This window comes from Mustela lutreola, chromosome 2 (genome assembly GCF_030435805.1).
Source record: "Mustela lutreola isolate mMusLut2 chromosome 2, mMusLut2.pri, whole genome shotgun sequence".
In the NCBI taxonomy this organism is placed as follows: domain Eukaryota; kingdom Metazoa; phylum Chordata; class Mammalia; order Carnivora; family Mustelidae; genus Mustela; species Mustela lutreola.
Genome location: NC_081291.1, coordinates 2277546 through 2290998, shown reverse-complemented (window position 1 = coordinate 2290998; position 13453 = coordinate 2277546). Strand labels below are relative to the sequence as shown.

At 60.3% G+C, this 13453-nt stretch overlaps 1 protein-coding gene across 3 annotated transcripts in view; it reads right to left on the bottom strand.

Moving 5' to 3' along the window:
• The window catches only part of CELF5 (CUGBP Elav-like family member 5), a 48169-nt gene extending 41357 nt beyond the window's left edge, over window positions 1-6812 (bottom strand). The window contains exon 1 of one of the 3 annotated variants that reach the window (XM_059159439.1): window positions 6510-6812. In XM_059159439.1, the coding sequence (XP_059015422.1) occupies window positions 6510-6768 (259 nt within the window). In that variant the 5' untranslated portion in view covers window positions 6769-6812. The remainder of the gene's footprint in view (window positions 1-6509) is intronic. The other 2 variants (XM_059159436.1, XM_059159435.1) reach the window with 2 other exon arrangements.
• Between the last annotated feature and the right edge of the window lie 6641 nt (window positions 6813-13453).

Here is a 13453-nt window from a genome sequence, read left to right as displayed (position 1 = left end):
GAGGTGGCTTGTCTAAGACCCCACAGAAGCAACAAAGCAGAGGCAGGAACAGAAACCAAGCCCGTCCGACTGCAGACCTGACGGGTCGTTCCCCCCCCACATCATGTGAGGAGGAAGGTGGGTATCGGGTATCCATCGTCCACACACGCATCCACCCGTCCGTCCATCATCTGTCCGTCCATCCATCCATCAGTCCGTCCATCCGTCCATCCGCCCACACGCCCATCCATCTGTCCATCCATCTATCTGTCCGTCCGTCTGTCCATCATCTGTCCATCCATCCATCCATCCGTCCGTCCATCTGTCCATCCGCCCACACGCCCATCCATCTGTCCATTCCGGCTTCCACTCACCCACCTGTCCGTTCACCTACCGATCTGCTCATGCACCCGCCAGCACACTGCCCCCCATCCACGCTCCGGTCCACCCACGCCGGGGCCGGTCCACCCGCTGGCCCGTCCGTCTATCCGGATCGCAGCCGCCTGGCCGCCCGGGCCGCCCGCTCCCCACCGGCCCATCCTCTCACGCCCCCGCGCCCTCACCCATCCGCATGCTCACTTCCAAACGGCGAATAAGACACAGTCCTTGCCCTCCTAGAGCGTATGTATCAGTGACGGCGCCCAGGACCCCAGGCCAACAGGACGTTGCCGGGTCAGTGTCTTCCAAACCTAGTAGCCCCTTCCTCTGGCACCGGTCGCCTTTGGCCCAAGGACCACCAGCCTCCCTCGACGACCTTTACCCTGAGTCTTCCTCTCCGCAGTCACACCTCTGTCCCTGCCGCCTTTCCTCCTCTGCCAGAGGGGGTCAGGCCTCGGTCCGGGAGGTGGCGATGCCGCGATACATTGCTGTGTGACTTGGGGCTGAGTGCTACTGCTCTCCGAGCCCCGTGCCTCACGCGACCCTCAGCTTTTTCTGAGGACCCGAGTCTGCTTCTCGGCACTCCTCTTCCCCCACTGTGCGGGCCCACCCCACGCCCCATGGGGAAGCTTCCTCTCTTTTCATCCAGGTGCGCGGGAAGTCAGCGCGTATCCTGAACGAGGCTGTGTGTGAGGCCAGGAAGAGGCCGGCTCTGGCTCTGGCAGGTAAAGACACACGAAGCGCCCTTTCCACACAAGTCCGACTTCCTCCCCTGCTCTACGTTTGTCTGTGGCTCCCCAGTGCCCTCCGTCTGGGCCCTTGCTACTCCCAGGCCTCACCTAATGCTTTCTGTGCTCCACGCGCCCCGGCCTCGGTAAACCCGGCTGCCTCTGCCCGCAGGCCCGAACGCAGGGACGCCTGCCCAGCGCACTCTCTGTGTGTCTCACGCGCATCGCTGGGCCCGGGACACAGTAAGCGCTTCTGTGAATGAACAAATGAGATGTTTCCCCACCGCACCAACTCCTATTCGTCTTTCAAAGACCCTAAAGCCCACAGCAGAGCCCCCGATTGCCTGTCCCGTTCCCCCCGCACCGCCTCCCTGTCTCTGCCCCGGCCCTGACCATCGGCTCTGACGCTCACGGCCAGCTCTGTCCTGGGGCCTGCGGGCCTTCACCCTGCCTCACCGAGGACGAGACGAGGCCCCGGAGGTTTTCAGGAAGTGTCAGCTGCATGAACCAACAAATGAATGAATGAATGAATGAATGAATGAATGAACGGGCTCCTGAGTGCGCGCGGCCTTCCTGAGCGTCCCTGGCGGCCACGTTCTCATCTGCCAGGGTCAGGAGTGAGAGAGAGAGACATGAGCCCTTGCCAGACACAGCTCCTGGGCCCACCCCCAAGGCCAGAGCCTCTCAGAAGAGCCCTGCCAGGTAAGTCCCATGTCAGAAGGGGAAGCTGGGACTCCGAGGACCCCTTCCTGCGTTCCCCGCCAGGGCAAAACCTCGGCCCCTCCCCCACCAGAAGTTTCCAGAGTTAACACTGCTTCTGGGCCTTTGCACATGCTGTTCTCTGTGCCAGGAACACCTGTCCCCTTCAACAGATCCTTCTCACCCTACAGGTGTCAGCTCAGTCACATGATGAACCCAGCCCGGTGCCAAAAGCCTTAACTGCCTACCATTCTGGTCCTCACCATCCCCGCCCTCTGAGGTGGGAAGCCCCACGGCTCTCGCGTTCCTGTAGGGGCAACATGGTCTGCTGGTAAGATGCACGGAAACCAGACTCATCTCGATGCCAAGCTTGGAACGGCTCTTTCACACTGACCACCTCCTCCAGGAAGCCCTCCTGGTCTCCACACCTGCAGGAACCAGGGCTCCTCTGGGTTCTCCCTGGAGGCGCGTGTTTCCACCATCACAGCCCTAACAGCAATGCCTTTGACCTCCTCGGTCCTCACTGTGTCCTCCTGCCAGGCTGGGATCTGAAGGCAGGTCAGGTCTTGGGGGACATTTCTGTCTGTGTTGTTCGACATCATATCCTGGGTCTAGAACGGGGCCTGGTGCTCAGTAAATGTTGGTTATATGGGTCGATGGAGACGTGGGTCTCATTCACTCCATCGTGAATCCCAGACCCATTCCGGTTCCCCCAGATTCCCACGTCCCCACAAACGCGGCACACAGTAGGCGCTCAGTCAAGGCTCTCCGCCTGAATGAGGGCAGAAGTGATGCCACAGTCACAGCTTGGAAGGCCCCCAGGGCCTCCTAAAAGCCTGTTAAATCAGGGAAGGATGTGCGGCTGGGGAAACTGAGGCACAGAGGCGGGGCGTGCCTAGCTCGGACCCGGGCCCCCAGCGTCCCCCATGCGCCGCTCTCACCTCGCCATCTCCTCCCTCGGCACCCCCGCCAGGCAGCCCTCCGTCTCCGTCTCCCGGGGCTGGGCTCTCACGCCTCAGAGCTCGGCGTGCTCCAGCCGCCCCTCCTGCTGCCAGCCCAGCAGCGGGTGCTCCCATGGAAACCACAGGCCTCCACCCGGCCCCCCCACCTGCAGCGGCCCCCCTCTCCCAACCTCCGCTTTAAGACAAATATTGTCATTAAAATGCAAATGCATACACGATTACCATAAATGGGGGGCCCGGAGGCGGCCGAGCCCCTATGGCGGGCTGGGGCCAGGGCAGGCACTGATGCTTGGCCCCCCTCGGGAGAGAGGGACCGCGTGGCCACACCAGGCACCTCCGTGAGCCCCCTCTGAGGGCGCCGTCCCCTGGCTGGGACCTGGTGGGGGGACATGGGGACACTGGCCCGTGGGAGACCCCCACCCACCCACCCACCCCGCTCCTGGCCTGAGCTCTTGGTGAGGCACAGGTCTGAGTGGAGAAGAGGCCTGGCTCCCTCCACGCTGCCCCTTCTCCCTGCCTCCCCCTGCCTCTCCCTGGCTGGGGGGGGGGGGAGTCCTCCCCTGCCCCTGCTCCTCTCAGCCTCTGGGTCTCCTTCTCTCCCTCTGCTCTGAGTCTCTCTCTGTCTCTCCTTCTGTCTCTGAATCTCTGTTTTTCCGTCTCTGAATCTCTGTTTTTCCGTCTCTCTCCATTCCTTTCTCCCTTAAAAACAAAACAAGCCAGCGCCCAAGGGCCTGCCCTCCCGAGGACTGTATCCTTCCCGTCCTCCCCCGACCCCCTACGCGGCCACATTCCCAGAGCCCGGGGCTGGCCGGGCTGGAGCATCCCTTGGTCTCAGCAGGGGACCCAGCACACCGTCCCTGAGGCCACAGCCCCTTCCCTCCCCAACACCATCTTGGAGGGCCCTGACTTGGCTTGGGGGAACCTGTCACCCCTCCATCACACAGACAGACTCTTGTAGTCCCTGGGCTGGAGGGAGACGGGGGCGGGGGGGGGGCGGACAGCAGGGGACCCAGCTCCCGGCCCCTCCGAGCCTCAGTTTCCCTTCCAAGTGAAAGGCGCTGATGCTCACAGCCCACCTCAGGGGTGACCCCTTCCGCGGGTGCTGAACCGGCCCGGGTATGACAGTTACGGATGAGATGACCCTTAGAACGAGGGTGACGAGGACGACGCTGGGTGGCCCTTGCTGCATGGGGAGCGGGGGCACGGGGACCCACTTCACCCTCTCTGGCCCTCCCGCGCCCCTGCTGCCCCTCGTCATGGGATCCCCTAGCATTCAGGAGCCCAGAAGGCTCTGGGGGGCGGGGCAGGGGGATTCCCCTCCCTTCGCCCCCTGCCAGGACCACACCCCCCACCCCACTACTCTCAGCACCGACAGCAGGTGTCCTGTGCCCTGTTGGTTCCCCAGGAACGAAACCAGATCACCCCCATTTCCCATTCATCAGTCCACCTCCCTTTGGCTGAGACCCAGAGAGGGGCAGCCACGGGCCACAGGTCCCACAGCAGAGCCCCAAACGCTGTGGGTCCTCGAGACCCCCTCGCCTCCAGCTTGCCCCCGGCCCCAGCCCCTTCCCACAGGCGAGGCCCAGCCAGGCCCAGCACAGGTGGGATCAGGAAAGAGATTCATCCTTGACCCGCGGGCGTGGATGTGAGGACAGGTCCCCTGCCCTAGCCACAGGCCCTCCATCCAGGACCCCTGGGACGTGGAGGGTGACAGGCAGGTGTCTGTCAGGTGACACACTGTTGCCTAATTTTCCCCCACCTGAGAAGGCCCCTGAGGTGTCCCTAATCCAAGAATTTCCAGTCAGAAAAACATAACCGCACATTCAAGGGGCCTTGCTCTGTGACAGTGGGGGAAGCCGAGGCTCCGGCCACCGTCGCTCTTTTCTTCCTGGCCAGGGGGCAGGGGGGGGGCACCAGGGGAGACTTAAAAAATGAGGCAAGGGGAAAGAAAGGAAGGACCACCCCGCGTGGCCGTCTCCAGCCCTCTGGAGGCTTCCTGGATCCAGAGCTCACCGACAGCCTTTCAGCCCAACATTCGGGGGCCGTGCGGACACCCCCTCCAGCCTCCATCAGAATCTTTCTAGAAATGGGCCCTCCAGGCATACTCAGGGTAGGGGCTTGAGGAAAGAGCCCTCACGCAGGCAGCCGGGGACCCCTGAGCGTGACTCATGGATGAATGGAAACCCCCACCCTGCTAGTTCACATAGAAGAATTGGATTTTCCAAGCCCGATTTTTTTTTCTTTTCTTTTCTTTGCTTTCTTTTTTTCTTTCTTTCTTTCTTTTTTTTTTTTTTTTTTTTTTTTTTTTTTTTTTTTGGTGATGGTTGGATTTGAAAAAAGGTGGGGGATGGGAGGGGACTCTTTTCTCCCCTAAGGTACCAGCTGGAGGGTCTAGCTACAGTGTCAGGCCCTCGCTCCATCCCCCCAGACTCTCCCCATGGCCTGCCCTGTCCATCCATCCATCCATCCATCCATCCAACAAACACGCATTCACGCTTCCCATGCCTGCGACAGAGAGCAGGACGGAGACAAGCAGGGTCGGAAATAGGTCATGGGTCCTGGTCCATCCCCAAGGCACCTCCAGGGTCTTGTCGAGGGTGTGCAGCACAAAGCCTACACCGTCCCCACCCTCAGTCGCCAAAGAGAGCCGTCAAAGCTACCGTAATTCAGACAGCGGGCCCATGATTGGAGCCCAGGGCTGGGGCCCCAGTCCCCGGCCCCTCCCCCTAGCACCCCATCGGAGAGAGAGTCAGGTGGGAAGGAGGTGGGCAGCCTCCCCACCCCTCCTGCCTCCCCCACTGGGCTCCCAGGTCGCCCACGCCTCCCCACGCCTCCCCGTCCACCCTGGGATCTGGGCTCTGCCAGATGGACGGTCCAGGCTCATCGTCTTTGGCCTCAGACCTCAACACATTGCTCACAGGCTAGGCCAGTTTTAACTTGAGCCAAAGGTGGAGGCAGGGAGGGGGAGGGCAGAGAAACGGAGGGGGGCACTGATCCAAACAGAGAGGGTGGGCAGGCGAGGGCACAGCACAGCGTTTTAACCACCCAAGGCTGGGGAGGCTGGCGCCGCGCGCCACCACCCCCGCCTCGCTCAGCTCCCTGATACCCCCACCCCGCTTTCTTTGTAGTTACCGATTAGCCCGGGGTCCTGGGCATCCGTGTTCCCTGCGGCTGGCCGGACCTGCCCCACTGGCCTGGCTTTGTGAAAATGACCAAAGCAATGGAGTCCAGAGGTGCAAACTTTCCCGACGGGGCCTGGGGAGGCCCAATGAATGGGGTGGGGGGGGGCGGGGAGGGGGGGCGATGTTCAGGCAGCAACCCCAGCAAAGGGGCAGGAAAGAGTGGGTGAGGGAGGGAGGAAGGGGTGGGGGTCCAGGGGGAATGGGAGGGAGAGGCAGAGAGAGAGAGAGAGAGACAGAGAAGGATGCTGGGGGGGGGGGGAGGACGGGAGGTAGAGGGAGATGGAGAGGAGAGAAAAGGAAAGAGAGAGGGAGCGGGAGAGAGAGGATGCCGGAAGGTGGGGAGGGAGCGAGAGGGGGCGGAGGAGGGGAGGGGGCCAGCTCGGATCTGTCAGCTGCACCCCCAGAGCGGGGAGGAGGGGTGGGTGGAAAAGGGGGGGGGATGATGCCGTGGCAGAGGCGAGCAGAGGGAGGAGGTGAGGAGGGGAGGGCTGGGGGAGAGAAGATGCCGGAAGGTGGGGTGGGGAGGCCGACGGAGGGGAGGGGGAGGGAGGGGAGGGGCGGGAGGGGGCCGGGGCGCCCACCTTTGTGCATGCCCGTGTAGGGGTCTTTGAGCACCGTGAGCTCGTAGATGCGGCCGAACTGCTCGAAGAGCGGCTTGAGGTCCTTCTCGTCCAGGTTGCGCGGGATCTGGCCCACGAAGAGCTTGATGGCGTCCAGGTCCTTCATGCCGTCGGGCTGCCCCCCGGGGGGCTCGGGCCCGCTGCTGCCCACGGGCGAGGGCCGCGTCTGCAGGAGCTGCTGCTGCTGCCGGCGCGCCTCGCTCTCCGTCAGGCGGGCCATGGCGGGCGCAGGCGGGCGGCGGGCGCGGGACCGAGCCGGCGGCGGCGGCGGCGGCGGCGGCGGGCGGCGGGCGGACTCGCAGCTGGAGCGACGGACGCCGCCTCCCGCCTCCCTCCCGCCCGGTCCCCGCGCCCTCCTCCCTCCTCCGCGCGCCCGCTCGCTCCAGCATCAGGACCACAAAAGGGCGGCTCCGCAGCGGCCCCTGGCGGCCGGAGCGCGCCTCGCCGCGGCGGCGCCCCCCGCCCCCCGCCCCCCGCGTGCCGGGCGCCCCGCGCGGGCGGGGACACCGAGGGCAGGGCGGACTGGCTTCCAGGGCGCCGCTCCTCCCGCCGCCCAGCACAGGAAAAACCACTCCGCGTGGCGCGCAGCTCTCCAGGGTGCCCGCCTGGCCTTGACCGGGCCGCCCTTGGCCCTTCTGAGCCTGTAGCGGTACAGGAGGTCCTGACAGCACCAGCGACAAAACCCAGAAGGAAGCCTCTGCGCACACCGTGCGCCGGGCACGGTGCTCAGCACCTTCAGGTTTATAACTCACTGGGTAGAAACAGCCATCCTCGCCCGGGGTTTCGGCGGCAAAACCCGTGCGCGCACAGACACACACTCAACACAAAAACAGAAAACAAACCAACGAAGAGACTGCAACCCTGTGTCCCCACCAACAGCAACCAGAACTAATGGTTTTTCTCACACTGGCTATGTGCACGAACCACTCAAAATATATCAAAGGATGTTGACCCATCGGGTCCAACCGCTCGGAGACTATCACGTTATCCTACCTTAAAACTCTCCAAAGATGTCCCCAAATTAGAGCCCGAAACCTCCCCAAAGCCCCTGTAGGGACTGACCCCTCCACTCCCTGCTCTCCTACCTCCCTCTCTTCCCCTCGCTTACTCTGCCCCAGTCCCACGGGTCTCCTCTCTTCCTCCAGCACACCATGTACGTTCTGCCCCAGGGCCTTTGCATGGGCTGTGCCATTTTCCTGGAATGCCATCTCCCATGGCATGGTGCACGGCGGGCTCACTCGTTGGATCCTCACCACTTTCCCTGTCCGTCTTATCTAAAATCACTCAGCCATCATCATCTCCTTTCTCTGGCTTGCTTTTTCCTCCATGGCATGCATACCCTTTTAACTTAATTCTAATGTGCTACATACTTATTTACTAATTAACCATATAGCTCTTTCCAGGTGTCAGGCTTTATGCTAGGTGCCCAACGCGTAGGGACTCATCCAATCCACACAACCCCCTGGGTGGGTGCAAATAAACAGACGCTTACAGACGTGTTTGGTTGGTGAAGCGTGGGATACTTGATCTTGGGATCACGAGTTCAAGTCCCATGTTGGGGGTAGAGATTACTTAAAAAAAAAAATCTTTAAAAAACACTTAATGCAAGGGATCCTGGGTGGCTCAGTTGGTTAAGCATCTGACTCTTGGTCTCGGCTCAGGTCATGATCTTAGGGTTCTAGGATAGAGACCCACGTCAGGCTCTGTACCCTGCTTGAACTTCTCTCTCCCTCTGCCCCCCCCCACTTGCGAGCTCTCTCTCTCTCTAGAGTGAATACATAAATCTTTTTTAAAAGCCTTTCTAAAAAAATAAATAAAAAGCACTTAATGGGCTATTTAAAAGATCAAAATGCAAAAAATTACAATGAACAGGATACCATAATTTTTTAAAAGATTTTATTTATTTATTTGATAGAGATCACAAGTAGGCAGAGAGGCAGGCAGAGAGAGAGAGGGGGAAGCAGGCTCCCCGCTGAGCAGAGAGCCCGATGCGGGGCTCGATCCCAGGACCCTGGGATCATGACCTGAGCCGAAGGCAGAGGTTTTAACCCACTGAGCCACCCAGGCGCCCCCAGGATACCATAATTCTAAATAAACACAGAATTAGTATTACTGAGTTTTCCCATTGCTCAGCATGGCACTGTTACTGGTCCTGGTTTTAATTTTTAATTTGTTTTATTTTTATTTTATTTTATTTTTTAAAAGATTTTATTTATTTGGCTGAGAGAGATCACAAGCAGACAGAGAGGCAGGCAGAGAGACAGAGGAGGAAGCAGGCTCCCCGCCAAGCAGAGAGCCCGATGCGGGGCTCGATCCCAGGACCCTGGGATCATGACCCGAGCTGAAGGCAGCGGCTTAACCCACTGAGCCACCCAGGTGCCCCAGTTTTATTTTTATTTTAAATTAAAAATTCTGTTTTAAAACAAAAACAGGACCCGTCACAATGCCAAGGTGAGCCAAAACGGAAACTCGGGATCACTGGTTCTATTTAAGGGGTTGACATTTTGTTCAATTATGGATTTGCTGGTCATCCGTGTAGACTTTTTAAAATTGCATTAAAATAATCTTTATCTTGATGACTGGGTTTTTTGGAGCCCCCCCCCGCCCCCACGCTTAAGCTTTCTCCCCACGTGAGCTCACCCTGGTCCCTCCAGCACAATCCTCAGAGCAACCAAACGTAGGAGGGGGGTACTGTTCCTATACCCGCTCTGCAGAGGGGGAAACTGAGGCTCGGAAAGGTCCAGTCACACAGAGAGGGCTGGAATTTGAGCACAGCCGGCTGACTCTGGAGCCCACCCGCTTCCCACGATCCCACACCGTCTCCCTCACCCTAAGGGTGGCTAAGCCTTGCTTTCCTTATCTGCCAAGTGACACCAAGGAGTGAACAGGGGGCTGTCCCTGCATGGATCCCGTGAGCTAACTGGTGAGGCTTCGTGTAGTGCCTGGGACATTCTTAGCACTCAGGGAACCGCTGTTTTCATGATCATCGCCAGTAGCCCCTGTTCAACCGCAGACAGAAGCAGGACGTCACGGACGGGGCAGGACATCGGGGTTGGCTGAGAGGCAGAGGTGGGGTGGGGTGGGGTGGGGTGGCGGTGAGGCAGGGGTCTCCTCCTACCGCATGCCACCCCTCGGCCCTGCCCAGCCCCTGGTTCTCGGCTCAGCCCCAGGACCGGCTGGTGGAGCAGGGCTGGAGACAGGTTCCGTCTCCATGGAGACCAGAGCACGGCGCCCGAAGCCCTGTGGGCCTCTGATGTGCCAGGAGAGTTGGTGAAAAGGACAAAAATTAAACCCAGCAGGCACCCTGTGAGCTAAAGATGCATTTTCCTCTTGCTTCTACCCACAATGAACCGGCGTGGGGAGGGAAGGGGCTGGAGAGAGCCCAGTCCAGCTCCCGGACAGCCCTGGGGAGCTTAAACTCAGCCACCCACCTTCCGAGCCACGCTCGCCCCCGAAGTTCATCCCCTTCCCCGGGTGGACGCAGCTCAGCCCAGGGCAGGGCGGGAAGAGCAGCCGGTGCATCTGCAGTCCCCACGGCCACTTCTCTGACTTGCTTCCAGCCAGTGCAGGCGGAACGTGGTCGCCATCGGCATCACGGCAGGGGTCCCGCCGGCTGGGACATCACTGGGGAAGCAGAGGATGTGAGCACAGCCTGCTGCAGGGGGCGGGGGGGGGGGTGCTCCCAGCAAATCACTCGGCTCATGGGTCTTCAGGGCCCATCCACGCCGCGGCCGGTGTCTCTTCCACCACGAGGATGGACAGATTGTGGACGCCTGGGCTGCTGGGAGCGTGGGTATCTGTTCAAGTCCCTGCAATCAGCTTTTTTAGAAGATTCTATTTGTTTGTTTGTTTAGAGAGCGAGCGGAGGAGTGAGCACGGGGAGGGCAGGGGGAGGTAGGGAGAGCATCTCAAGCAGACGCCCCGCAGAGTGTGGAGCCTGATGCCCGGCACGATCTCACGACCCGGAGATCGTGATCTGAATCGAAACCAAGCACTGGACAGCCCAACCGAATGAGCCACCCAGTGGCCCTCACCAGCTCTTTTTTTTTTTTTTTTTTTTTAAAGATTTTATTTATTTATTTGACAGAGAGAGATCACAAGTAGGCAGAGAGGCAGGCAGAGAGAGAGAGGAGGAAGCAGGCTCCCTGCTGAGCAGAGAGCCCGACGCGGGACTCGATCCCAGGACCCTGAGATCATGACCCGAGCCGAAGGCAGCGGCTTAACCCACTGAGCCACCCAGGCGCCCCCTCACCAGCTCTTTAAATACAAAACAAAACAAAGCAAACTTACATAAATTGATCTTAAAGGCTGGGGCGCCTGGGGGACTCAGCGGGTGAAGCCTCTGCCTTCGGCTCAGGCCATGATCTCAGGGTGCTGGGTTCGAGCCCCGCAGCCGGCTCCCTGTGCAGCGGGGAGCCTGCTTCTCCCTCTGCCCCTCCCCCTGCTTGTGCTCGCTCTCTCTTCCGACAAATAATTAAAGCTTTACCAAATTCATCTTAAAGGCAAAACTACGTTGCTGCCTTAAAAGGGAATGAGGTTGATCAGATCTATGAGATATTAGAAAACTATACTCATCCGTGGGTTTAAACAGGACGCGGACGCTCTCACTCCCGGTTCAGAATGGCAACCGGCAGGCATCAGAGGCGCGAAAGACCCCCTGGCTCCCGAGAGACTTTCTCCTGACTTCAGCGGCTCAGCGGGGAGCCTGCTTCCCTCTCTGCCTCTGCCTACTTGTGCGCTCTCTCTCTCTCTCTCTCTGACAAATAAATAAAAAAATAAAATCTTAAAAAAAAAAAATCTCCTCGTCCCCAAACATGCAGGAGGTGGCCCTGAGCACTGCCCCCGGCCCCTGCGTGGACCCTGAGAACTCCCCCATGTCTGATTGGGGACCTGTCCCTCGAGCACCCAGCAGCGTGCACTTTGCAAACCGTAAGGACACGTCAAGAGGGGGCTGGAAGGTGCCGCAGTAGCTTTCTAAGGGGCGGAGAGCAAAGCCCACAGGAAAACCCCGATGCCAGGCGTGAGGGGGACACCTGCTCGTCTTGCATCAGCTGGCCAGGGCCGCGTGACCGCCTACGGCAGACTCAGTGGCCGGAAACACGTTCACGGTCTCACGGCTTCCCTGGGCCAGTCCCTGGAGCACAGCGAGCCCCTGGGCTCTCTTCCGAGTCTCACGAAGCTGCAGTCGAGCAGGTGGGCCGGGCGGCGTTCGGAACGCGAGACCCTCGTCCAAGCTCCGGGGCTGCCGTTCCCACGGAGTCGCCCAGCTGCGTCCTCACCACGCGGCCCCCTCCCCGGGCAGCGCCGGGGCCAGCAGGCGACGCGCAGAGAATGTCCATGTGCCCATCTGCGCATCCTGCCGGCAGTGTGGAGCCCGCGCCTGCCGAGGCCTGGGACTCTGCATTCCCAACGAGCCTCCGGGGAGGGGCCTCAGGCCTGGGGCGATGTCTGCGCGGTTCCCGACTGGACTTTTCACCGCATGTGGGCATGAAGAGGGCTGAGCCCCAGGAGGAGGAATGAGACATGGTTCCTTGTCCTTTCTGGGTACCTGCCCAGCCCCGTCCCCCGTCCCCTGCTGCCAACATCCCGGCTTTCTGCTGGTGGGGAAATGGCCCGTCCGCAGGCAGGGGCACGGCCGGGTGATGGGCAGCCTCACCTCGTCCCGTTGGACCCCAGTGCCCTTCGGTCCCGCCCCCTCCACACCCCCAACCCCCCCCCCCCCACAGTGGGCCACAGACCCTGGGTCCGGGGGTGGCCACTTGCCCCACCGGGCCGCTGAATTCTCCCGCTGGGAATCTGAGTGTGAGCAAGAGGAGCCCTTTATGGGGCCGGGCGCGCGCCAGGCTGAACCTGGGAGTCATCGATGTTGGGTTTGTTGTTTTTTTTTTCCAAGTCAGAATGAGGAAGATGGATAATAAATTCTCTTTTCTGAATGAGCCTGCCCCAGTGTGTTCGTGGACTGGTCATCGGAACCACGCGGGCTCGGAGCCGTAGGATCCTGAGCCTGCAAGTGTCCGCGACGGCAAATCCGACACAGAAGGGGAACCTGCGGCTGCTGGGGGGTGGGGGTGGGGGCAGGGCGTCCCTTGGGGTGATGGAAGATTCTGGAATTAGGGCTGAGGGAGGCACGACTCTGTGAGTATACTACACACCACTGCGATGTACCCTTGACATGGGTGAATTTTACGGTCAGTGATTCGGTCTTTATGACGCCGTTTTGTTTTGAATTTAACCTAAAAGCCAGCTCTGTCTCCCATTTGCCGTTCGACCTCAGGGCAAGACACTTCCCGGGCTTGAATTTCTCTTTTGTCCTCTGTAAACTGGAAACACAAGTGGGCATTTAATCCAGCAGGTAAACGTAGGAGGGACGGAGGGAGAAGCGCCCCGGCTTGTCGGCCATCAGAGCATCTCGGTTTCGGGCGGGCATCCCCAGCAGCTGGGTCCTTGGAGGGGCACACCCCCCCCCGCCATTGCCTGGCCACAAAGGGGACAACGGTTACTCCCCGGTGGGGAAACCCCAGATGCCACATCATCCCCGCCGTCGGGGTTCATGCCCTGGGAATGACACGGCATCTGGGCTGTGACCCCCGACACAGAAGCTGACCCCGATCGTGTGGGCACACCGGGACACTCAGCCTGTGGCCATTGTACAGACACCTGACCAGGACCCCAAAAAGGGTCCCGATCATAAGACACAAAGACGGGGGAGCATTCCAGGGTAGAGACAGGACCCAGAGTGCAGACGTGATCTGGAATGTTCTTTCCCACGGAGGACGCTGTTGGGGACAACGACCAACGCTTGTCTGTCATTAATCTGTGTCCACTTCTTGAGCGGGGCCAGTGCTCTGTGAGGAGGGAGGGCGCCCTGCAGTTTAGGAAATGCCCCGGGAGAAACTTAGGAGTGA